This window comes from Rousettus aegyptiacus, unplaced genomic scaffold (assembly GCF_014176215.1).
Source record: "Rousettus aegyptiacus isolate mRouAeg1 unplaced genomic scaffold, mRouAeg1.p scaffold_m13_p_1, whole genome shotgun sequence".
Lineage (NCBI taxonomy): Eukaryota > Metazoa > Chordata > Mammalia > Chiroptera > Pteropodidae > Rousettus > Rousettus aegyptiacus.
Genome location: NW_023416284.1, coordinates 37,746,610 through 37,772,443, shown reverse-complemented (window position 1 = coordinate 37,772,443; position 25,834 = coordinate 37,746,610). Strand labels below are relative to the sequence as shown.

At 41.6% G+C, this 25,834-nt stretch overlaps 1 protein-coding gene across 1 annotated transcript in view; it reads right to left on the bottom strand.

The window, feature by feature from the left end:
• Positions 1 to 8,725: 8,725 nt before the first annotated feature.
• The window catches only part of C8A (complement C8 alpha chain), a 48,777-nt gene continuing 31,668 nt past the window's right edge, over positions 8,726 to 25,834 (bottom strand). The window contains exons 8-11 of the mRNA XM_016159930.2: positions 16,147 to 16,278; positions 14,871 to 15,028; positions 10,512 to 10,734; positions 8,726 to 9,387 (exon numbers count right to left, since the gene is read on the bottom strand). Coding sequence (XP_016015416.2) covers positions 9,236 to 9,387; positions 10,512 to 10,734; positions 14,871 to 15,028; positions 16,147 to 16,278 — 665 coding nt within the window. The 3' untranslated portion in view covers positions 8,726 to 9,235. The remainder of the gene's footprint in view (positions 9,388 to 10,511; positions 10,735 to 14,870; positions 15,029 to 16,146; positions 16,279 to 25,834) is intronic.

Genomic DNA, 25,834 nt, shown 5'->3' with positions numbered 1-25,834 from the left:
TGCAGCAAGGGTGGTGATTCTGTCAGCCTTCCTGCATCCTGGTGTCCCCTGCAATCGAACTGACAGGTCTGGGCCTTTTTTGGCTTAATATTATTTCTTTGCTGTCTGCTGTTATTTCAACAGACTAATCCAATAATGTTTTATCTCTTTCATTATACCAAGGCTGTATAATTTTCTTGAGTTATAATCTATCTTCTTTTATGATTCCCCAGAGATAGGGAAAAGCTGTCCCATCCTTTTTTGATGGGAGGCTCCCATGAAGCCGACACCAGCACGTTGAAGCCAGTGCTACCAAATTAAATTCTGAATCTCAATCATAGCTACCGCTTCTAATGGGAAATTCGAGTTGATTATGGAGATGACAGCCCAGGTTCACGTTTATTGCATTTAGCAGAAATTGTTTATCCTATTAAATACGGTCTTGAAGGAGAGACAATTGAATTGCGGAGCACCAGTGAATACCCGGGTGACGCCCAGGCGCTGCTAAACTGTGTAATAATTATATTCTTATTTGTGGGCTGAACTTCCCCTGGTGGCTCTTTTTGCAAACAAATGCATTTAGGAGGAGGTTGAAACATAATGTAAGAATTAAACAAAATAAATGCAAACCGCGCTTTTGGAAAAGCTTGGCAACAGTAGTTTGAACCAGTGTACCTGTGTAGGAGCTACAGTATCCGCGGGGTACAGTCTAGGCAGTGGTTTGGCAGTGGTCCTGGAAGCTTGAAAACACTACGAGATACCTGGATATGAGAGTTTTGTATCCAAGAACATGAACCTCTGAAATGCTGTGAGCGCCACCGTGCTCTTGATGTGGGAGTGCAGGGGAGGGAGTCCTGTGTCTCAGCTTCCGCCGCCCTGTGTGACCTTGGGCTAATAATGTAACTTCTGTGGGAGTAATAATTATTATAATAATAGCTGCCAATTATGGAGTGCTTCTCAATTTATGAGTCTTTTAGCCTACATTATCTCATTTAATCTTTATCTGAATTCGATGGGGTAGATATTAATACCATCATGAAGTGACGCGTAGAAAAAGCTTCAAAGGGAAACCTGATCTTTACAATGAATAAGCTGACTGTGGACATCAAGGTGGAATTCAGAGGGAGGCCAGAAGAAAGAGCACCTGCTGGCAGAGAATCCAGAGGAAAATGCCATCTTTGTTTTAAAGAAGAGGACTCTGGCCTGTTCCCAGGCACTTATGAAAAAAAAAAAAAAAAAAGCCCTGGGGAGAGCGTGCCTGGAGCAGAATACCCTTGGGACACCAGCCAGGTCTTCCTGGGGACCCTCGTGATTAGAATCTTGATAGAGAAATACTTTCTTTTACAGACCGAAGATGTGCTTAATAACAGTATGCCTGTTCACTAATGTTTCCAGGCTTTGCAGACACTGTTATAATTTACTTATTTATCATCCCCTATTTCTTCTCAAATATAATGTTCATGAAGGCAGGAATAGTGTTGCCTGCTGCACTTATATGTCTCCAGTACAGTGCCTGGCACAATCAGACAATGATAAATAATTGTTTCCTGAATTAATGAACTAATGAAAAGGGATGTGAGTGGAGCCAAGGGCAGACCCTTCCCAGGCTGGTGATAGCACATGATGGTGGCATCATGAAGTTTGGGGTACAGAAGCCTGAGATAAGGGCAACTACCACAGCAGTGGCCAGGGTAGGCACCTTCAGCCAGCTTCATGGGCAGCATTGCAACAAAGAGTCGAATAAAAGAGGCAGAAAAATAGCTGTAAGGACTAATAGTACTTGATTAGAGGTGTTGGTGACACCCCCTGGGGACCACCAGATATCTTCTGGGAAACTGTACAGAAGGGAGCAGACAAGTCTGCAATTGTGTATCGGGGGTAAACCTGAGAAGCACATTTACAGGTTGATGAAGAAACCAAGGCTCAACAGGGCTAACAGGCCTGTCCAGTATATGACAGAGGCAAGAAACAAATAAAGAATAACTTTAAAAAAATCGTCATCCAAACATGTTGCCTCCACCTCATTTTCTCATCATAGATTTATTGTAAACTAGAATGCCCACCTAAAACCTAACAGCAACACACTGGAATGGTACACTTGAAGTCTTTGAGATTCTGTTAATGTTGCCAGAGTTTTCTGCATGGCGTGTTCCTCTTTGAGTTGTCTTTCTTAAACGATTGGCCAGCTTCCCATACTAAGGTACACAGGAAATCAGAGGTGGGTTTACTGAGGTAGCCAGGGGACGGCACAACCTCTAAGAACTGGAAACACAGATGAAAAGGCCAGAGGAGCAAAGTACTTCGAAGTGTATGCTCTGGTGCCAGACTACCTGCATTTGCAACATGGCCTGGCTCTGTGTCTCACTAACTTCGTGGTCTTACGGAGGTTACATACCCATCTGTGCTTTTGTTTCCTCATCTGTAAGGTGGTGGTGGTGACAGTAGCAACCTCCTGGGGTTCTGTGAGCATTACGTGAAATACTAAGAGCGCCTGAGACAAAGTCAGCATTTCGTAGTTAGTTATATTGTGGACGTCATTGTTTCTCAAACCACCGCCAAGAACTACGGTTTGATTGTTTGTCTTTTTAGAGTCACTGAAAATCATTTTAAAGACATTTCACTGTGAAACCTACTATGACACATGAGAACAAGAAAGACATAAAATAGCTTAGCACCTAAATGTCTTAATAAAGGACATGAAGTACTTTCATATCTCAAGCTCTAGGTTATTAAGGGAAAATATAACAGCATAATAACTAATATTTGCAGAGGGCATCACTAGTTACAAAGAACTTTCACTTGCCTAATCCAGCTTAATCCTCTCAATGCCTGCAAAAGGAAGGATTTGTTATCTGCCTCTGACAAGTGACGAGACAGAGCCTCGGAGAGACTAAGTGATTTGCCCAAGACCACACAGCTTGAAAGTAGAAGCACTGCCTCAGTCCACAGGCTGCCACTGCGCTGCTCCTCATCGTCCCACCGTAACAGAAGCAGATCCAGCTTCAGCGTGTGCCTGCCAGCCCACGTGCATAGAAGAGACAGAAAAAGGGCCCTGGGATGGCGTCTGGTAACAGAGAAGCAGAGACATTCAAAGGCCTTTGGGACAGATGGAGGTATAAGACTTGATGCCACCATTTCCTAGCTGAGTGACTTTGACGAGTCATTTATCCTCTCTGTGTCTCAGTTTCCTCATCAGAAAATGGAGCCAGTACTCCTGAGGACACAAGTATAAGGACTAAACGACATGACATATGTAAAGAACTACTATCACTTTAAAGTGACTGGCACATGGTGGATGCTCAACTGCATTCTTGTGTGCTGAACAAACCAACCCAGTTAAATACCTGGCTTTGTTTAACCCTGCCTAGTCTGTCTCTTTTTGAGCAGGTAGATTGCATTTTACAGAAAAGGACAAGGAACAGGGATTGTGTTTGCAGCGGGGAATTCCTGGGGGACTGTCAGAGGGAGTCAAGTGGCTGGTCTGACATTCACCTCTGTGCAGGAGGCTGCTCCACAGAGCTCAGGCGCTCCCATTATCAGTGGCTGTGTCCACTAGTTATCTCATGTCTACACCTTGCAACCCCAGGTGTTCCTTCATCCATCACTGACCATTGTCTGGGACCCACTCCTTCCCCCACCACCTCCTGCCAGATGGGCCTCCTTGTTAATAAGCCAGTTTGTTCATATCCTGAAAACTATCTGATTCTGGCCCCTTTTATCCCAAACACCATCCATCCGTCAACTGTTTGCTCCACATGCTTGGTTAGGAAAATGGGAATGGGGGAGGGAGACAAATAATAGATAAAACTTCTTAGCTGCTATCTCTAAAGAAATAGGATGAATAAATAGATCTGTCAGACATGTATCATGCCACCGGACAGCAAAGTCCATTGTTAAAAATAGGTTAGGATGGAAGGATTTATCTTACATTTTAAGCTGTTAATATAGAAGGGAAACATATTTCCCTTTATCTCTCCCAAGGGAGGGGAGAACCCCAAGGCCATGAATGCAGAATTTTTAACTTGATTTGATGGACTCCTTCACCAAGGTGGAAAATGCAGACTCTCTCTTAAATGCATGTAGCCTGTGGGAATGGTTTGGGCTCTCCTCTGGTACACCAGGAAGGTTGCAGGATCCAGGAGTCCTGTGAAAATGTTTTCCATGGGTTCGCTCTCAAAAATTCTTGCACGCTGCATGCAAAGCTTATTCCAGAGCCTCTCCCTCTCACCCAGACAGACCAGAGAGAGAACAGCTTCCAACAGATTTTTCCTGGGAAGCTCTTATGTGCCAAGCACTATGCTAGTTGCCGGGGCATGAAAAGTAAATGCCAGTTCCCATCTACTCTGCATGAAGTCAGTGGGTAGGAAGACAGACAAGCAGCCTACACTGATGGAGTATGTAAAATGCTGGAATACAGAGCCATATATGGGAGTAGCACCTGACAAAATGTGAAAGAATAGAAGGGGTTGGGGTTGACTTTCTGGGAAAATGGACACCTAACCTATACTCTGAAAAGCACTGGTGAAGAGACAGGAGAAAATGGGTGCTAGCAGGCAGGGATGTTTTGGGGTCGTGTGTGCAAAGGCCTGGAGGTGACAAAAACCCTACTGCTTTAGGGAACTAAATTATAAGTAGTTCATTTATTTGACAAATGCTTATTGAAGCTCTATTAAGTACAGATACTATTCTAAGTATTGGGGATCTAGCCATGAAAAAGCTTGCATATTAATGGGGGAAGTATACCAAAGGGAAGAGGAAGAATAAACAAATCTATAATCTCAGGTAGTGATAAGTACCATACAAGACAAATAAATGAGGGTAAAGTTTTTGGAGGGGTAATATTTGAGCAGAGACTTGAATGAAACAAAGGAGTGAATCTTGGATGAGCTCATTTAGAGAATGAACATTTCAGGCAGAGGGGCACACGTGCAAAGGTCCCAAGGCATGAGAGAGCTCGGCGTGTGAGACAGCACAAAGGCTTGAGTGCTTGGAGCAGCATCACTGAGGGAAGAGTGAATGGAAGCACGTGAAGTCTCCGAGCCAAGGACTAGTCATTGTAGGCCTTTGTATATCACATCAGGGGCCACAGATTTTAGTGTAATTGGTTCATAGAGTCTAAAATGGGAGGTTAAGATGGAATAGCACATTGTGTCAAATCAGAGAGAACCTTATGAATTCAGTTGAAAATGCTTGAATTTATAGCAATAGCTGTGGGGTGTTGAACCCCAGAAGCACCTGAGGTCATCAGGGGAATGACTGAAAAATGGCCATCTTTGAAAATCTCCCCGGGACCAAGTACCAGCTGCCCTCAGGAGAGGCCCAATGACCAAACCCAACGTCCAAACTCAGCTTTCCCCAGCCTGAGAATGGCCAGGTCCTATACCCAGAAGAGAGCAGGTACTGCCCGCCAACCCTCCCCGCCCCCATGGTTTCCCACCTCTGTGGCTTTGTACATGCTATTTCATCTGTAAACCCTGCGCCTCTTTCACTTTTCCTTGCTTGTCTAACTCCTGTTCATTTTATCATCTCCACTGACCTTCTCCTCCAGGCTGCCTTTCCTGCTCCCACGGTCCCTGGGCTTCCTGTTGGTAGATAACCTACTGTCATTGTTCACAGGTCACCCCCAGACCAAGCATTCTTCCAAGGCTAGGGCCATATCTGATCCACTTCTGTACTTCCAGCACCCAGCACGGGGACTGGCACAAAGGCTCGCCAGAGGCTTCACCCATTTCTGAAGAGAAGGGGTAGCAGCCCCTATTGTTCTTATGGAAACGAGGCTAATTGTTTAATGCTAATCCGCATCACAGCCCCCTTCCTCTCATGGCTCCCAGAAGCTTCACTCTGCCATCTCTCATTTGTGCAATGTGATTTTTGAAGACTTCCCTTTCTCTCCGTCCATTTTCTTTACCCTAAAGGCATATCGTTCAGAAGAGATTCATCTAGTACTGAACTCTTTAGATCTTCCCCCATCTCAAAGAAAAAAAAGGAAAAAGCATCTCCTTATTGCTTTTCATTCTGTCATTAATTTACTTTTCAAAAGACACCTTGTCAAGCTGAAGATTATATCTTTAAACCATGTTTTTACATCCACTACCTATAAAACCTTAGATTATAGATCTCCTGAAAGGACCTGAGGGAGAATACATTTGATGAGCTTTATGCCTTTTGCTTGCTGAGAGCCAGGCATTCTTGAAGAGGGATAAAACAGATCCAGTGAAGGGTTGCTGCTTCGGAAACTGCCACTGTCGCTGTATTTTAGCTTCTAAAGCTGTTGGGAATGCAGCTTTCTCAGAGAAGGGGACAGACACTGGCCTTGGTTCTCTGGCTCAGATGATAGGAAGATGGCTTTGCTCAGCTGCTGGTTTTGGCTCACAGGTGATGCAGGCAATTCCTTAATCCTAACATTCTTATCTCCCACCTAGATTACTATACTTACCTCCTAAGGGGCTTTCTTGATTCTGGTTTGTTCCCAGACGCCTACACCCCACACACGATTCTGTAAGTCCCTCCACTGGTAGACAGCACAGAGCAAAGGTGAGAGAGCATGGCTTGATGTACTGCCTTCAAACCCTGGCTGGCCTTTCAGCTCTGTGACCGATGAGGCTCAGCCTCGCTGAGACTCAGTTTCCTTAGCTGTAAACTGGGAGTCATAAAACAAATCTTAAGAGGTCCTTGATAAGACAAGATAAAATAACGCAGATCAACCTTACTGTGGCTGCCCGTTTGTTCTGTCACACACTCCATTCCCCTGAACATGGAACGACTCTTCAACTCTCAAACATTCTCGACCTTGGCTGCATCGGAATTGCCTGGAGAGCTTTTAAAACTACTGCTGTCTGGCTCCCACCTCCAAAGATTCAGATTTGATAGGTCTGGGGTGCAGCCTCTGGACAGTAAGGTTTTTAAAACTCCCCCAGCTGATCCTAATGTGCAACCAAGATTGAAAATTACCACTTTTAGATCAAGTTTGAATGTCCTCTAAACTGTATACTGGGCCTGGCCAATCTGGCCTCCCATCACTTTCTAGCATGTAACTACCACTCCCCAGTAAATCATGAATAAAAGTTAATTATCAATTTAACTTTAAACATAAAAAAGTAAATTAATGATAGGAGGGTCTTTTTTTTTCCTTCTTTCAGATAGACAATCTAAAGAGTACAAAAATAGACTTTTAAACTATAATTAATAATAGTAGCAATCATAATAGTAATGGCAATGCCAATGATTTAATATGCGACGTGCATTGTGTTTTATAGAACTAATTTACAGCCACCATTCTCCACTTCCCATTCCCAGCACAAATACCTATATGTACCCCCTTTTTTAGCTTCAAACTTTGCAATATGCTGAATTTCTATCTTAAAGATCTCCTCCCTCTTTGCCTGCTTTAAAAATCCTTCAAGGTCTGGGTCAAGAAATACACACAAATATAGAAAGATCGATCTCTCCACCATCTGTTCACCCTTGGCACTTATTTTGTATGCTGCATATTTTGGCATTAACTCAGCAGTTTCTTGTGTCCCTAAAACCCCTTCTAATTGTGTCATGTCTACATAAATCTTATTATTACCCTAAAAAGATGGAGGATCTGGAAGGACAGGGAGCACCTGTATGTATATGTCAGTCAGTAGATAATTCTTGTACTGGTTGGGAATGCAAATTCCACTTTTAACCTATTTTCTGTTTAGAAAAAAAGTGCAGCTTACTGCCAGTGTTAATTTAATTTTACATAAACATGCTCTTTGGGGCTGAGGCAAATCTGACTGGTTTTCAATGTGAAAATAAAATATAAAAACTGTTCTTGGAGTTATTTCTAAATAGAACTTGTCTCTAATCCTAATGTAACAAAAATATATACCTAAATCAGATTCATCAAATGAATCTTTGGCTAACGACTGTTGGAGAATGATGTTAACATCATGCATAGGAATGCTATGTTTTCTAGGATTTGACATTTTCGGCAATCGAGAACTACTATATTTTGTAAATGAATATACCACTACTAAAAAGAGAATGCTATAAATAGAATGATCTCATTTGTTTCCAAAAACTATCAATATACTAGAGAAATGCGAAAAAAAAATAATAAAAGCAAGATATTTTATGGCAAACTTTGGGGGTAAGGTTAGGCCTGTAATCCACGAGTTATCTAGAAGTCAACACTGCAGTTGCAAGTACCGCCGGTGAGTGTTCTAGGGGTAAATGAGAAATGGGTTAAGGAGCTCACAATCTATAGGAGAAATTGATAGGTAAAGAGAAAAGTCAGTGTAACATGACATGTTCTCTTTTTTAGGCATGGCTGGAGTGCTGTGGGGGTACCAAGGCAGGCTGGTGTGATTGGCTCCCCTTCTGGTGGGTCAAGAAAAGTATGCTGTTCATCATAGGTTGCCCCCACCCTCCAATCCATGCTCCACTCTGAGAGGCTAACTAATATGGACCCTGTCTTTGAATTGTCTCTTAATTTCAGTCTCTCATTTCATCCACAGATGCTTATTAGGTCCCTCTCAACTCAAGGCACAGAACCAAACAAAACCAATCCCTCCCTTCAGGACAGGGAGACAGATCATAGATAGTCACAGGAGATATGAGAGCCAAGATATAACACTAATTGTGAAACACACAGTGAAGGAAAAGAATAATGTGCTATGGGAAAATTGAGAGAAATGTGACATTTGTGGTAAGAACTTAAACAAACAAGAGAGATTAATTAAACGAAACAAGAAAATGTTGAGTCCAAATGAAGAAAAATTGAAGGAATTCAAGTTCTTTAATTCTTTTCATTATTTCAGTGTGTCTTATCCTGCCAACTAATAATCATTCTATAAATTAACAAATATTATTATCAAAGAACTAAGATAATTTTCATCATACTTTGTTGTATTGGCCATTGATTGTTTCAAGAGCATCTGCCTGTCTTATACCGCGAACCTCTAATATCCTGTAAATACCTCTAAGACATGGATTGAGATCTCTCTCTCTCCCTCCCTTCCCCCATCCCCCGTCATCCTAAGTGCTCTGAGCAGGATCAAGGCTCTAGTTAAACACTTAGCACCTAGTTGTTGGATGACAGAATTTTACAGGTACTAGAACAGTTGGTTGTAGATGGCACAGCCTAGTCTTAGGCCTGAGAGCTATCAGGACAAAGAAAAAATCCATGCTGATTGGTATTTTCTCTCAGTTGCAAGAAGTCTTTATCCTGTGGTCAGTGCAGGTAGTGACATCCGCTGCATCTGTCCCAGCCTGTGCTCAGCGGCCTTCAGCAAGACTGGGTCTGCACATTTTTTCCTGGACAGGAGGCACCTCCATTCTCAGGTGGAGGATTATTGCACTCTCTCCTCCTCTGCTGAGTGCCCGCGCTGCAAGCAGACCAGGAGCTCCAGCAGCTCCAGCGACCATCCACCTTCTCTTCTGCACAGACAATTTTCCAGGGGAGGAGGAAGTTAGGATACAAGAAGCAGCTTGGACAGTATGGAGGGAGGACTACCCATTGCCCTAGAGTGGTCTGCAATCCTTCCTTGAGGAAATGCCTTGGTGTAGCCAACCAAAACCTCTGTGCTCACCGCCTTGAACTTAATTTGAAACTCTGGATGGAGTGAGAAGAGGCCCCTGGGAGCCCATCTCATGAGATAGGAGTCTGCAGTTCCATGGAAGATGGATAGCAGAGGAAGGCGGGGAGGCGTGGTCCTCTGGAAGAATGACACAGAGCCACTGGAGGATGTGAGGAGCAGGGAGTACAGACAGTGGCCAGCCAGACACCCCTGCGAGCTCGCAAATCAAACCCCCTCAGATTCTGACAATGGGGCGAGAGTGGGTAACAGAGCATCAGAGCATATGCACTGACCATGTATCTCCAAAAATCCAGCTCATACAATCCCACTAGCCTGGGGCTGCTGCCTCCTACTGGCTCTGTGCCTGTGGTCTCAGTCTTAGTTTTCACCTCTGTAAGATGAGAAGGATGGACTGATCCCGTGGAGTTTTTTCATCGTTATTTTTTTCGTTATTGCTTTTCTTTTTTTTCTTAGAGAAATCTTACATGGGCCCCAATATGGAAGTCAGATGAAAATGGAGCTGTTCTATTTGAAGCTGGGGTATCTATAAGGTTCATCCTGCTCTCCTGGGGCAGTCCCTAATACCCGAAGTTTCCTCAGATCCCAACCTAACCAACAGACCTGAGTTTTGGACTTTTAGAAGTGTGAGACAAAAAATTTCTGTTTCTGTAAGCCACCTAGTTTGTAGTAGTTTTTTATTGGCAGGCCTGGGAAACTAATATATCCCTCTAAAATTGAATCCTTTTGTCTATATACACCATAGCTGAAAAAAAAAAAAAAATCAGTTCTTACCTGAGAGAGGGACTTAATGGCAGGGAGAAAGTAAAAGAACTATGAAATATAGGGGTCAGCCATAAAGCTCCAAGTGTGGGTTTGGGGCAAGAGGGCACAGAAGGAGAGACTAGGAACCCCAAAGGCCCTTTCTGTGCTGGCCTCTCTGAGCTAGGCCAGGCTTGAACATGAGTGAGGATGCATGAGCCTTACCCTTTAGTTCCGTTTTCTCACAGGCAAGGCCCTGAAGATCATGGGAGCACTGACATGTGCAGCTGGTACCCTCAAGGATAGGCAGCCCTTTGTTGAAGCAGGGCCCACAGCGGCAGGCATTGAATTCCATCAGGTACTGATCCAAGGCCCTGCGTAGGTTCTGGCGTTTGGCCTCCAGGGGCCCCAGGTTCGTGTGCCGAAGCATCTCATGGATAGGCTGTAGCTGTAGGCACAAAAAAACACAAAGAGCCCTTCGATAGACGCTATCCAGTTTCCCAGAGCCCAAGAACTGGTCATTAAGCTTCCAGAAGGCTGCAACATGCCAGCCATAGAGCCAGACATGCAACCTTATCCTACATTGTATTGAACCCTCACAGCCACTCTGTAAAGCAGGTACTTAAGTCCCCAGCCCACAGATGAAGAAGTGGAGGCTCAGGAGTGTTGGAGTGATCACCTCAGGATCATGTGATTAAGTATAAGAGTCACTCTGAACATGGAGATTGGGGACCACAGATTTCAGTAGAAATCTGTGGTCCCCAATCTCAGAAGAAGAGGGGAGCTCAGAAGCCATTCGTGCCAACTCATCTTCCCTCTCCAGCACTGTTAGGAATCAGGAAAAGTGTAAAGTGTGTGTGTATGTGTTGATTGTCAACGTACAGTGTAGGAATTAATGCAGTCCTTGATAGATAGTTATGTTGTCACTGATGGGCACCTCCCCTGATGGTGTAAGAGCAGTGGTTCCATGGATGACGGAGGGTGAGCGACATTTGCATTTGAGACAACCCATTCTAGGTATGACTGCAATCAAGGTTTCTCACCTTTGGCACTACTGAATTTCTGGCTGGATAATTTTTTTTTTGCAATTCCTGTGCATTGTAGGATGTTTAGCAGCATCTCTGGCCTTTACCCACTAGAGGCCAGTAGCACACTATAGTTTTGAAAACCAAAAATGTCTCACAGGGGACAAAATCGACCCCTGGTTGGGAAGAGTAGTAGTAGATGTAGTAGAGAGCATAGAAGCTGGAGCCAGGAAATCTGGCTTCAAATTCCAGCCCTATTGCTTCTATCTGTGTGATCTTAGGCACATAACACATGAAGCCTCGCTTCCTCATCTGTAAATGAGAGCAATAGTCCTACCCTCCGGGTTTATTGTGAGGATGATATTCAATGGATAGGAAAAGTCTGTCACATAGTAAAAGCTAAATAAATTCTGCTTGGCTTCTAGCTTTGTGGCCTAGAACTCTTCTCTAAACCTGAGCCTCATTATCTATAAAATGGGAATAATAAACTATCTCCTAGAATTCTTATGAGGATCTAAAGAAGCAATGAATGAGAGATACAAGTGCAAAAGGGAAGAATAATATAAAATAAAGCATCATTTTTATTAGCGAGTTGTGATGATAGTAAAAGCCTATATTTTTCAAATTTTATATACATATGTTTACTTTCAGCATGCTTATAATGCTATAAATTTTTACACACAATCATAAAATGAAAGCTCTTTTCCAGATCTCTCATTGGACAGGACACTAACCCGAGGCCCCGAGAGGGGAGTCATTTGTCAAGATCAGCAAGCAATTCAGAGAGAGAACTGAGCCACACTAGAGTAATCTCACTCCCCTAGAATCAGAGTCAATAAATGGCATTGCAATAGCCTCGAATGGGTTCCTGGAAATGTGTACAGAAAGACCTACAGCAAACAGACCTTGGCCTGTGGTCAGGGGCTGTGGCTAAGATCATCAGGCTGGTCATGTCAGGACTGGCTGGACCTGCAGCCAAGAGAAGATGACAACTTACTGGAAATTCAGGGAATTTGGCACCATTGTTAGGAAGTCAGTGCAGAATGCGCTGCCCTATGGCCCTGGTTAAAGGGGACTTTTCATTCCAGGGAAGGCCTGGACTATTGGGCAATTTTCCTTTGACCTTCCAGTGAAGTTCAGCACTCAGTCCTACATTTCTCACTTCTCTCTTCCAGAACCCTCAGTAAGAGGAAAGAGAGCACCCCTTAGGAAGGGCTCATAGAGACTTGAAGGAGGAAAGAGGAGTGGAGAAAAAGAATCTTAGAATGTTATAGCTTGAAAAGATATTGGCAATGGTCTTATTCCCATTTTACAGATGAGAAGATAGATTCAGAGAAGGCAAGTGGTGTGATACAGCAATACAATATAACCTAATAAATAACACACAATAATATATAACATAACAGCATCGAAACATCACATCATATGATTCCTGTATTCAGTCAATCTAGGTACCTGCCATCAATAAGTACTGCTAAGCTCTGGGGATATGCAGGTGATTAAGACACTGTTTTCACTCTCATCATCAGGTTTCAGATAACCCCCTAATGGCCCCCTAGTCCATAGTCTGCCCCTCTCTCTCTCTCTCTCTCTCTCTCTCTCTCTCTCTCTCTCTCTCTCTCACCCCTTTGATTCATCCTTTATACCTCTGTGAGCATTCTCTTTTTAAAAGCTTACCTCTAGCTGTGTCACTTCTCTACCCTATAGCCTGCCAGCAGCTTAATGCATCAAATCTAAACTATTCGGGGGTCACGTGGGTTGTGATAGTGGGTGTTAGAGTCAATCAGACATGGCTCAAGTTGTGCTCTGCCATTTACCAGACACGAGACTTGGCCAACTCACTTAACCTCCATGAATCTGTTTCCTCAACTGACTAAAAACCCTCAACTAAGTACCCACTTCTTGCTCTCTAATCTTTGACATAACATTTTATATCTTCATGTTACAGAGCAAAGAAATGAGGCTCAGAAAATGAAGTAACTTGTCCAAGGTTTCACATCAAAAAGGTTACTGAGCCATGAACCAAACTATATCTTTCTTACCCCAAACTGACCCAAAGGATAGCATTTGGTCTTCTCCAAACTATGAAGGAGTCTTCTCTTGGAAGTTTCACTCAAGGCAAACACAAAATTTACCTCTTGCCCATTAAAGTTTATATATTACTCCTAATATCAGTTTTATGATTTTTGCCCAAATTACTAAGAGCTTCATGATATCAATTCTCAGTCCCTATGTGAATTATAGGTGTGTGAAAGTGGACCTTTTCTTATTGCAGAAGAAATGAAATCAGGGTTAACTCACCTGACCACTTTCTTCACAGAGACAGAGTGTTATAATAGATTTTTTATGTTTAACTGTTGGTATATATTTTAAGAGGAGGAATGTATTCGTACCTGGAATTTTAATTATATGTAGAAAATGGGCAAGGTTCAGGAGAAAATGAGCAGGAATACAATATTTAAAAGCCCAAAATGTAACTCTTTTTAAATGAATTACCCTTGCATATGAATAGAAGTAGTTTGAAAACTAGTAGAACCATTATTTATTTGCAGTTTGAAAAAAATTTTACTCCCTTTTTAAAGTTAGGGATTTAAGGCAGTATTTCTCAACTTTGGCCCTATTACCATCGAGGGATAGATAGTTCTTTGTTGTGGGAGCTGTCCTTTGCTTTGAGGGTTGCTTAGTACCATCTCTGGCCTCTACCCCCTAGATGCCAGTAGTACCCTCCCAGTTGTGATGATCAAAAATGTCTCCAGATAATATCGAATTTTCCTGTGGCTGCAAATTCACTCCCAGTCGTTGATAACATGGCTTCAAGGAAGGTACTAAAATAGAGGGAAGTGGGAACTAGATATGAAGTCTTAAGTCTGAGATCCAGATACTGCTACAAATGAGCTCTGTGACTTTAAACAAATTGCTTGAGCATCTGGGGCCTCAGTTTCCTTATCTTTTCGATGGGAAGAATCATGTCCTTGCCAGAGGTCCATTGCGATGAGGAGATGAGATCATTAGAGCAAGGACAGCAAACTACACTTGCAGCTCGGGACCACACTCAATCCACAGCTTGTTTTTGTGTGGCTTTTGAGGTAAGAATGATTTTTATATTTTTAGAAGGTTGTAAAAAAAAGGGGGGGGAGAAGAAAAAGAAATTGTATAACAGAGACTGTATATGGTCCACAAAGCTAAAATATTTACTATTTGCTCCTTTACAGAAGTTTGCCAACCCCCAATTTAACAGATGTGTTTTTTTAAGTCTTTTATGTATAAATGCAAATTATTACTTTTTTAAGATCACCTAATCCTGAAGAAATTCTGGGACTACTAGTGTAAAACTAGGCACTGACCAGATATCATGCTTCTGACCTCAGCTCCCCTATGGCCTTGGTCTAAAGTTACATACTCCCTTGAGTCAGGTGTGGGCAGGGTCACCAGTTCACTGTGCCGTTAACATTTAATCTTGTTCTTTGATGGACTCGTAATAAGAAATATGAAATGATCTGGTCTGTTTCACTTTCATTCCTTGTGGACGAAGAGTTTCTTCAACTGCAAAAAGACTTACCTCAAAATCAATAAGAGCAGGATTATACTTTAATGATCTCCCCCAGAAACGATACGAAATGATGCTCTCCTCTTGTGCCAAGCCACCACCCCAGCCAGAACTGCCACCTCGCACATGAGAAATGATGTCATCCACAGCCATGGCCTTACTGTCGAATTCTACCAAGAGGATAACTACATTAGCTCATTTTCCCAAAACCAAAGGACGGGTTAGCAAGTACCATTAATGAGATTTGGGACAAAGTTTATGTGCTGTCCTTAGAGCTGTCTGCCATCCTTCCTTTCTTGGTTAACTAGCAGAACAAAGCAGAAGCAAAGGACTAAGACTTAGAAATAGATCATCCTCTGGATAGAGCAGGCATCTGGACGATAGCCCAGCCCAACATGGAGGAGGGAGAAGATGAGAAAAGAGATGATGATCCATTCATTCATTTATATGTCAAATGCCTACTCAGCGCCTGCTATATGCCAAATAGTTTGATTAAATAGTGAATGTTTCTCTGAGGCTTAGTAGGGGTGCAGAAAAAGACACAGTTTTGATCTACGATAGATCGGGGAACTGGTCAGGAAGAAAAGTGAGTATTCTAGAAAAGTGAATGAATCTTTGCAGGTAAATGGAGAGAGAAGGGAAGAGCATCAGAGAGAAGAAGCAATTTGACTTAAGGCCCTCAGGAATGACTAGCCTAATGCAATGGGAATAACTTGAACCTACTTTGTAACTACCTCATCCACTATAATATAAACTCTTCATCTCTACATCCTCTGTGTCTCCTATCTAAAAAAAAAATATTCAAAACATGTTTGATGAATGAATGAATGAATATGTGAATACTCATATTGACTTGTTCAGGAAATGCCACAAAAGATTCTTTAATGTTTTTTTGAGCTTGGACCTTGGTAACCATTTTCTCCTCTCTTAGGGACTTATTTTCTCCCTTGGGACTGTAACCTGAGGGACTTTTATCTCAACAGTCAAATTTTCAGGTTCTGTCTACACATTCCTTTAACCCCAGTTTTTACTTAGATCTTTGATACATGAAATCTAGGCGTGTGCACCATACAAAAAGCCAAGTATTTCTAAGGTGATCTCAGCCCTTAGATGGTAGATTCAATATAGGGCCAGAACAGGTCATTTGTTTGAAATATTTAGCGGCTGTGCAGTTTCACCATTGGCTAAAATGAAATTAATTAGGGGAAAAAATAGTGTCTGTGCCCTGATTGTATACCCAAGGAAAAGTGACATTTCTTTTTTTGGAGACTTATTGCTAAATACTTACTATTTTCTCCACTTCCATGTTTTCTACAGCGGCCACCTGACAAATTTCCTTCAATGTTTACTCTATCTGAAATGTCAAAACCAATGCCCACAAATGCTCCAAAGCAATTCTCGATATCTTCACTGGTAATATCTGCAGCAGGGAGACATAGAAACACAAGATACTGAGATGTTAAAACATCATTAATATGGTACAGTTCGCTCACATCAGTAAAAGCTAGCTAGCATTGGTTATGGAATCTAAGAGATCTGATTTGAAATCCCAGCTCTTCAACCCAATGTCAATGTTCTCTTCTGTATGGTTCCAGCCCAAACAATTCTTGACATGAGAAACAAAATGTATTGCATATACTAGTTGCTCAAAACTGCTAATTCCCTTTCCTTTACATTCTCTTCTGAGCCTCCTTGAGGCAGTGATTTTCATCCATCTCCATGTACTCCTGTGCCTAGCACAGTGTCTGGCCCATTTTCACTCTGCAATTATGCACATGTTGCCCCTTCTTTCTCTTTTTTGCTCTCTTTCCAAAGCCTACTCAAGCTCCAGTTCAAAAGTCTACTCTGTCAAGCGTTTTTGAATCAGAATACTTCCTTCTTTCTTCAGGGCTACCAATGTGCTTTGTCTGTGCCTGAATGGCAATATTTGTCACAGTTGTTTTCTTTGCACCCAGGTTTTCTTTGCACCCCAGAGAGGCCAGAGTGCTATTAGAAGATGGATAGATCTCTGTGGGGAGTCTGCTGCCTTCTGAAGCCAGGAGCACTCTGAGTCTCACACTAGCTATCTCTGTATTTGTCCACATCTCTGTATTTGTCCCCCGAGGAACCTGCATTTTGCCAATGAGGAACATATTCCTCCAAGCAGTAAAGTCATTTTGTTCTGACCCCACAGCCTGTCAATGAACAGAGCTGAGTTTCCATCCCTTGGTTGGCCTGGCAAGATAAGGCTAGAAAAGTGGACCAGAGCAAGATATAAACCATTGCTACAGAGCTCAACTCCTTCCGCAGCTACAGTCTTCTGAAGGTTGTGAATGAGAGTTCATATTTTTGATATGTCATTACTTTTACCTCAAACTGTATAATAATTATTTCCAGTCATTATATTATACTGGCAACCACAAAAGAAAAATAATTTAGGCCTGTGATTCAACTGAACTAAGGATTAGATTGAATATTCTCAAGGGAGTGTTCAGCAATGAAGTTTACTTGCATCCCCATCAAACAGCAAACTCTGTGAGTTCAAAAACTTGTATCTTATTCACCACTCTCTTGTCAGCATAGCAGTGTAATGTCTGCCATAGAGAAGGAGTTCAGTAACTATTTTCAGAATAATGATTGGTGATTGAAAAAAATGAGTCGAGTAAATGAATTCCATGAGGGCATTGGTAAGGACTTTTGATGGAAAGAATCGTAGAAGTCAGGAATCCTGAATCAAAAACCAAGTCATGCAGATGAATGAATAAAGAATTTGTGATTGTATGTATGTTTGTATGTATGTATGTATGTATGTATGTATGTACATATACACACACATTCAGCCTTAAAAAATAAACAGATCTTTCCATTTACAGCAACATGAATGAACTTGGAGGACATTACGCCAAGTGAAATAAGCCAGGCACAAAAAGAAAAAGACTCTATAATCTCACTTATATGTAGGATCTAAAAAATTCTATATAGAGAAGCAGAGAATAGAACAGTGGTTACCAGGGAGCAGAAGGTGAGGAAGATGGGGAGATACTGGTCTAAGGGAACAAAGTCGCAGTTATGTAGGGTAAGTAGAGAGATCTAATGTAAAGCCCAATGACTATACTTAATAATATTGTATTGAATCCTGGAAATTTGCAAAGAGAGTAGACTTCAGATGTTCTTATCAGACACACACGCTTAAAGTAACTATGTGAGAAAATATGTAAATTAGCTTGACTGTAGTAAGGATTTTACTTTGTATACCAAATTTATACAAATTTGGTATTAAATATTAAATTTATACAAATTTTATTTTTTTAAGAGCCAAAACAAAACAAAAGAAAGCTCAGTCCCTGACACCCTGTGTGAGCTTAGAAAGGGCCCATGATCTCACTGGGTCTCAGTTTCCCATTTATGAGTGGAAGTGGTTGGATTGGTTCATCTCCAAGGCCCCTTTCAGCTGCAGCCCTCTGTGACTCTGTGCACGTCAGTTTCTGAACACTCTTGAGCTGAAAGTGCCTGGGAAAAATGGTGTTCTAAGTAAGCACCAGCACTCAGCACCAGGCAAAGGGCTTCTTCTACCATTTCTGTTCAAGTACTTTTAATTTTTAATGCATTACTAATTGGGAAAGATTTAGCATATTTAATTGTTTTGATTTAAAAAATGCTTCAGTGATAAACAAAAGTGGATGAAAGGAGTTCACGGGCAGAAGCCAGAGTAATTACCTAGGTGAGTGGTGGAGTGCTGCTGAATTAAAGTGACAGGACTGGCTGATTAATGGGAGCTGGAGGATGCCTTTGGAGTGATTATGCTCATGAGGGTCTGCTGACAGTCTACCATGTGCTGCTGGGAGAAGAGAATTCCAGCTAGCTTGATTTGAAAAGCACGACTTGACTGCAAAGAATTACCTTCTGAGGACCCCAGAGTAGGGTACCAGCCAGCACTGGCAGGTCTGTGACCTAATCATACAATGTGAGAGCTAAAAATGTCTTTAGATACCTAGCCTACACTTCTTATTTTTAGTTGTGATGTTCCAGATTCATAAAGGTTAATTATCTTGCCTAAGGCCATATAGCTAAAAAATAAAATTAAAAAAATGATGGAGCTGAGATTCAAACTCAGGTCTGTCTTGCTTAGAAGCCTGTTATATGTCACTTATTCCAATTTTTGCATCAGACTAAAGAATTCTATGTCAGAGAGAAAAATTTACTAAGCACCTACTATGTACTAATCGCAGCACAGTTTGTGTTGGGCAGTGGAGACAGGGTGAGAATAAAACTAATACGAATATGATGCAAATCTGAATAAATGAGGTCCTAGCCTTGGGAAGCCAACATGTTCAGACAATATAATCAAATAAGGAATAATTTCTATCTGAGAGTTGCTTGTTTGAGTATAACAGTGCTAGAAAAAGGCTCTCTCCAGAAGTGTGGGGGAGGCCAAATCAGTCTACAGAGCACCTGTGGTAAACCAAGACCAGTGAGCTGAGTGGAGGCAGAGGAGGTCAAATGTAGCTCAGGACTTGAAGCCAAGAGACAGAACCAGAGAGAGAGAAGCTAAGAGCAGAGGAGGCAATGAGGGGAAGGAGCAAAAAAAGATCTGGAGCAATTGCAACACTTGCCCAGATGGGGGTGTAGCATGAGTGGACTAACTCTACTTATAGAACCAGGCAGTGCTCTGTCATGGCTCTACCCCATCTCATTAGGCTGAACACCTTAGATGTCAACTTTGGACCATCTAGATCACACTGGCATGTTTTGGCTTTTGAACTCAACGAACTCTGAAGTTGATAGTTCCCAAATGTAGCTACTCATTAAAATCAGCTGAGTGCTTATTGAAAATACATGTTCCTGGCCCCACCTCTATCAATTCTGAACCTGTATTTCTGAGTAATCAGCAAACTAATGTATTCCAAGTGATTCCTCTGGAGTGCCTCTGGAACCAGATTTTGAGCACCATGTTTCTACAGAGAATCTCAAGTGGCCTGATACAGACCACTGGCCTTGGCCCTACCTTGGTCAATGCCTTTGGATGGCTTAGATATGGATTTAGCAGTCAGGTTTTTTTGTATCTAACCTAGAACTATAAACTAGGAAAAGCCAAGGATAATTCAGATTAAGAACCAGCATCCAAAAAGCTTTCAGAAGCCTGGATGGATAGACAGACCAAGCATAGAAAAATGAGTTTAGTTGGAAAAACTAACATATTACCTTGGGGACAAAATACTGGATGCATAAGCTCAGTAAGGAATGGACACCACTTAGCAGAAGAACAAGAGAAAAGGCCACAAAGTTTTAGATAGCTTCTAGTTCAGTAGGGTAATAAAGCCAGGTGAAAATTATGATCCGTAAAGTAAAGGAGGGGATAATCTCACTCTCTGCACAGGTTAGAGAAACTCAGAGCCTGGTGCAAAGTTCTGGGAGCCACACGTTTGAAAGTAAATAAGAAAAATGACATTCGTTGGTCATTATTCAGACTTAAAAAGGAAGAAAATTCTACCATATGCAACAACATGAATGAACCTGAGGACATGCTAAGTGAAATAAGCTGGTCACAGAAGGACAAATACTGCATGATTTCACTTAAATATTGTATGTAAAATAGTAAAACTCATAGAATCAGACAATAGAATTATGGTTGCCAGGGGTTAGGGGGAAGGGAAAGTGAGGGGTTGTTAATCAATGGACATAAAGTTTAAATTATGCAGAATGAATAAGTTCTAGAGATCTATGCAACATCGTCTCAGTAGTTAACAATAACGTACATTTAAAATTATGTTAGGAGGGTAGATTTCATGGTAAGTAATCTTACCACAGTAAAATAGCACTGAAAAAAAGTAGGGGATGATTGGAGAAGAGTAAGCATGAGGATGATGAGGGTGAAGAAATTCAAAGCCATTTCCTCATGGGGATATTTGACAGGACAGGGAATATTTACCTTAATGAGAAAGGAAAGATCTCTCTTCAAGAGAGATCGATAGAGTTGGATTTAGCTCTCCAGAGGGTTGTCTTGAAGAATTAGGCTTGTTTGTGTGGTCGCAAGAGAAAGAAGAAAGACCAAGAGGGCGGAAGCTACAAGGAGATGGAGTTAACCTCAAAATAAGGTAAATTGTCATGATGGTCAGAGGCCAAGGAGATATGAGTTGTTTCCTAAGGCAATGAGCTCCCCATACCTGGAGTGTACCAAGTAGAGGCTGGCTGTTTGCCTTTGAGGCATGGTAGAAAGTTTTGAAGAGTTGACCAGTGGTCTTTTAAGGTCTCCTCTAAAGTCAAGATTCTGAAACTTGAAGAGAACACCAGAACACTTGGAGAACATTTGAGACAACTCTGAGTAGTACTTAATAATTTCTTACTGTGTTCCAAGGGAAAGAGAGGACTGAGAAGAGTGTTTGTTCTCAGTGAGCATACAGTCAAATGTGGGGGAGTGAACAAGAGACAATTATTGTACTGTGTGACAAGGACTTTGAAAGAAGGCAGCAGGTTCAGAAAAGTCTTCCTTGGGGGTCAGAGGAAGGATACTAGAGGCAGGTCTGAAAGCATCAGTAGGGATTAGCCAAAAAGAGGAAGATGTTGAGAGCAGAGGGAGACTATGAAGAGGCCTGGTCCCCAGCAGCAAGGAAGACCAACAGGACCTAAACTCAAGAGTGAAAGAAGGATATACATATCAGTCAAGGAAGCACTGGGAGAGCCCTAGGTCACTTTCCACTCTCTTCTGGTTCTAAGGAAAGCTATCATTGTGTTCACCTGGCAGGCCAGGAGCCCAGAGGACCTGTCTCTGGCCACCATGTCTCCTGCTTGTTTCCCACCTGATCTTGGCTGTGGTGCAGGTGTGAGAATTGTCCTCACGCCTCTGTGGAGATGTTGCCTCACTGTGGCTCAGAGGCAGAACTAGGCAGCTTGACTTCTGAGGAGGCAGAACACAGCAAGTCTCTGTCATTCCTCAGATTAAAAGCATCAGGTGGAAAACAGCAGGTGTAATGCATTATTTATCTCTTTGCAACAAACAAATGCCATTCAGGATGCTGTGATTTATCTGCTCTGTTGTTTTGCTACATTGGTTGAGCCCAAAGACAGCCTCAGAAGGGAAAGGAAGAATCATACGGTCTATTTCATGTCATAACATTGGAAAAATGATTACCTAGTCTGTGGCTGGATGAGTTTAGAGCTGCTGGCTAATTTACCTGCCCCTTCTGTGCTTCTGTTTATCCATTAAAACTCATGCTTCTTCCCAGCCACCTGGGAATAATAGTACAAGTACCTGTGTGCCTTTGCACATGCTCTTTCCTCTGACTACAAAGTCCCCTTACCTCTTTCATTGAGTTTCTCCATTCAGCTCTAGAAAACTTGCCTTCATTCCCAAGGGCCCTATCTATGTCTCCTAGGTATCGCTTCACATTCCCCATGGTATTCCAAGCTTCTCTCCAAAAGAGTATTTAGCATGCCTTAGAATTGTCAATTTCTTGGTCTGTTCTTCTAATTATACTGCTAGCTTTTAAAGTAATCTCTTGGGTTTACAAGGCTCAACACAGAGCCTGGATGTGACAAGCCCCCAGGAGTGCTTGGGGACAGGCTGATTCCAAACTATATAGACAATACCTCTGAAATGTTTTGGGAGTCATAGGTCTTTTGGTTGGTGGTACAAATCACATCTTTGTAATAGCTCATGCTTGATTAAGAGCTGATATTTCATAAAGTGCTTTAATCTGCATCATCTCATTAGAGGTTCGAAACAATCTTCTGGGTTCAGGAGGATTTACCTGTTTTTACAGACTTGTGTGTTGGAAAAGGCAGTAATTATGGGGGTCAAGAATGTGAACTCTGAAATAAGAGTTCCATCATTTGCTTGTAGTAGCTTTAGGCAAGTTACTGAACCTCTTGGAGCCTCATTTTTCCCATTTGTAAGACAGGGGTGATAATAGTTTCTACATATGAGTCCCTAAAAAACAGTATCTGGCATGATGAAGTGTCACCTAATCTTAGCTATTATTTTCTGGTAACTTGCCAAAGTTTCATGATTAATAAGCCTGAGAATTAGAGTGTGATGTCAGGCAGGCTACACCCAAACTTAGTGCACACTCCATTACATCACACTAACGTTATTCTGCAGAGAAATGTTCATCACGTGGTGTGAGTAGCTGTGGCCTTACCAAGCCCCTCGTTCAATGACCACCTCATCCCTCAAAGCTCAGAGAAAGGAATCCATGCTCCCAATGAGCAGCGTTGGAACTGCAATCTCAGGTCTCCCTCCTGCTTGAGGAGGGGCTATCTTAGGGGACTCCGGTTCTTCTAAATGATTTTAGTCATGATAAGACGCAGTAAAGCTGAAAGTCAGGCTCTGAAATGGAGACAACCTGAGGTGGAATTCACCGTGCTTACATACTATCTGGGCGAATGGTTTAACCTCTTTGCCACAGTTTTCTCATCTGTAAGATGGTTATTTTAATAGTGTCTACCTCATAGGACATTTGTGGGAGCTGGATGAGTTAAGCCTTGCCACTACATAGTGCTGGGGATAGTACCTGGCTCAGAACTAGCAATAATGGTCGAGTATTACTATTAATACTGTTGCCAGAAATGCTGCAGCATACATAGTTTGGGCTCTTGATTCCTGATTCCAAATCTAAAAAATTAGAGAATGAAGGAGGTAGAAAAGTTTGTGGAAATGAATTTTCTTAAACGACATTTCTATAGTATAAGCTTTTAAGCCATGAGTGAGTGAAAAAGATCCAGGGAACACCCACTTTTGATAAGTATTATTATGTGCTATGTGAAACTTTTCCACTCGTTATTTAGTAGTCACACATCACTCCACAACAGGTACAATTATTCCCATTTTAGAGATGAGTAAATAGAGGCTTAGATAGTTTAAGTCACTTGCCCAAAATTATACGATAAGTAAATAGTAGAACTAGGATTGAGCCAAGATCTGTGTCCAAAGCCCATTTTCTCCATGCCACATTATAGCACCTGTAGGAGGCTCTGGAAGTAATTCTTACTTCATTACACCTTTTCTCCTTTAAGGATGAGGTTGTTTTCAATGGTAGAGATAGAACTTTTAAATCAAGATAAAATCATGAAAATGGTGCTGAGAATCTCTCAGTTCCATGTATATGCAAATGACTTAAGGGGAATAGGGACAGAGCCAAGATGCCAGGAAATCTGTCAGTCAATCAAACCATTCGTCACCATAAACCTGGTTGTCATGGTAACTGGGGATAAAGCCTGGAGTGTGTTAGAACCTAGTGCCTGTCTGTTTGGGGTGACTAGTTGGTTAGCAAGCACAGCAAAAGATCTTCTGGGCCAACCCAGGCTGCTTAGCCGTGAATAGAAGACTCTTCACAAACAGGTTCCTGCTGACCCCACTGTCCTATCCAGCTCAGATTCTAAGAATCCACCCCTGACTCTGAGGGTGTTTTTGAATGGGATCCATATTTAATCAGTAGACTGAGTAAAGCAATTTGCCTTTCCTAATGTGAGTGGGTCTCATCCAATCAGGTGAAGTCCCAAATAAAACAGAAAGGTTGACACGCCCCTGAGTCAGAGAGGAGTCTCCTTGTCTGACTGCCTTCAGACTGGACTTTGGCTGTTTTCTTGCCTTGGGACACAAACTGAAACATCAACTCTTCTCTGAAACCAACTAATACATTCTCTAATGCCTTCCTTATGGCTATTGATAATTTTTCCTTTATATAAAGTGATCAAAGTCTCTAGTCAGTGGATCACACTGAGTTAAGATGATGTTTTCAAAACTGTTTTGACTGTTCACAAAAGTAAGAAATACATTTTATATCATGATCCAGCCCACAAACATCTAACTAAAATAAATTTCGATACTTAACCATACTTGGTGTGATATACTCTGATATCTTCCATCCTATCATATTCTGTTTCAAATGCTGGTTATGACCCACAAAATTTCTTTGCAATCTCATTATAGGCTATGACCTGAAGTTTGAAAAATTCTGGGTAAATATTTCTGAGACATTATAGTATGCTGGTTAAGATCATAGATTCTCAAATTTGACCCCCAGCTTTATTAATTAATAGCAGCGTGATCTTGGGTAAGTTACTTAAAAATACTAAACTTTAGTACTTCATTTGTAAGTTAGGGATTCTAGTATATTCTTCACAGGCCTTTCCTGTGGTTTAAATGAGATAGTGCATTTAAAGTGCTTGATCCAGTGTCTGCCACGTAGTAAAATGTCCAGTAAATGTTAGCTGTCTTATCATCACTGCTAGAGCCTAAGCCTCTGGTATATGTATCAGAATGAATGGTTCAATGTGGACAATGCACGAACTCTACATCAGCACTAACTGAATCATGTCGAGCCATTTACTTAGGCTCTTTGGACCTCAGTTATCTCTCTACAGAATTGGGGAAAATAATAATTTAATTTCTTATAAGCTATTAAGAAGATCATCCTAAATACTAGATGTGAATATTTTGTGCTTTACCAAAATCAGGACTTATTATATATAAATATATTTTATTAAAACCAAATATTTTGTTAACTCTAGTGTAGTGAATAAAAAAATAAATTGTTAATTCATTTTAGGTAGCAACCAATTTGGCTACCCACATAATAAATCATTCCTGACTATAATCAGATGATTATGACACAGAGAAACCCAGTTATTGTCTACAAACTCTCAATGCAAGGACCATGTTGTTATCTAGACAGTGCTAACCACATTGTGTGTGCTTAGTAAATGTTCATTGTGTGAAAAGCTAAAAAAATGAATGAATAAGGGAAGGGAAGGAGAAGGAAAAGAATGTAAAACTATAATTAACATCAACTTTAGTGAGGCTTGTATCCCTGTGGCTTTTTTTGCCCTATGTGTTAGGTGGTAGACCAGTTAGTCTAAGGACTTTAGCTGGAAGATAACAATTAATGACAAACTGAATGTATTGTGCCTTAGCTGGAAGGGTCTTTCTCAGGGTCACTGTTATCTGACATCCATCAAGGGGAGGAAAGATAGAATGCAGGCACAGATTTAGGCAGAAG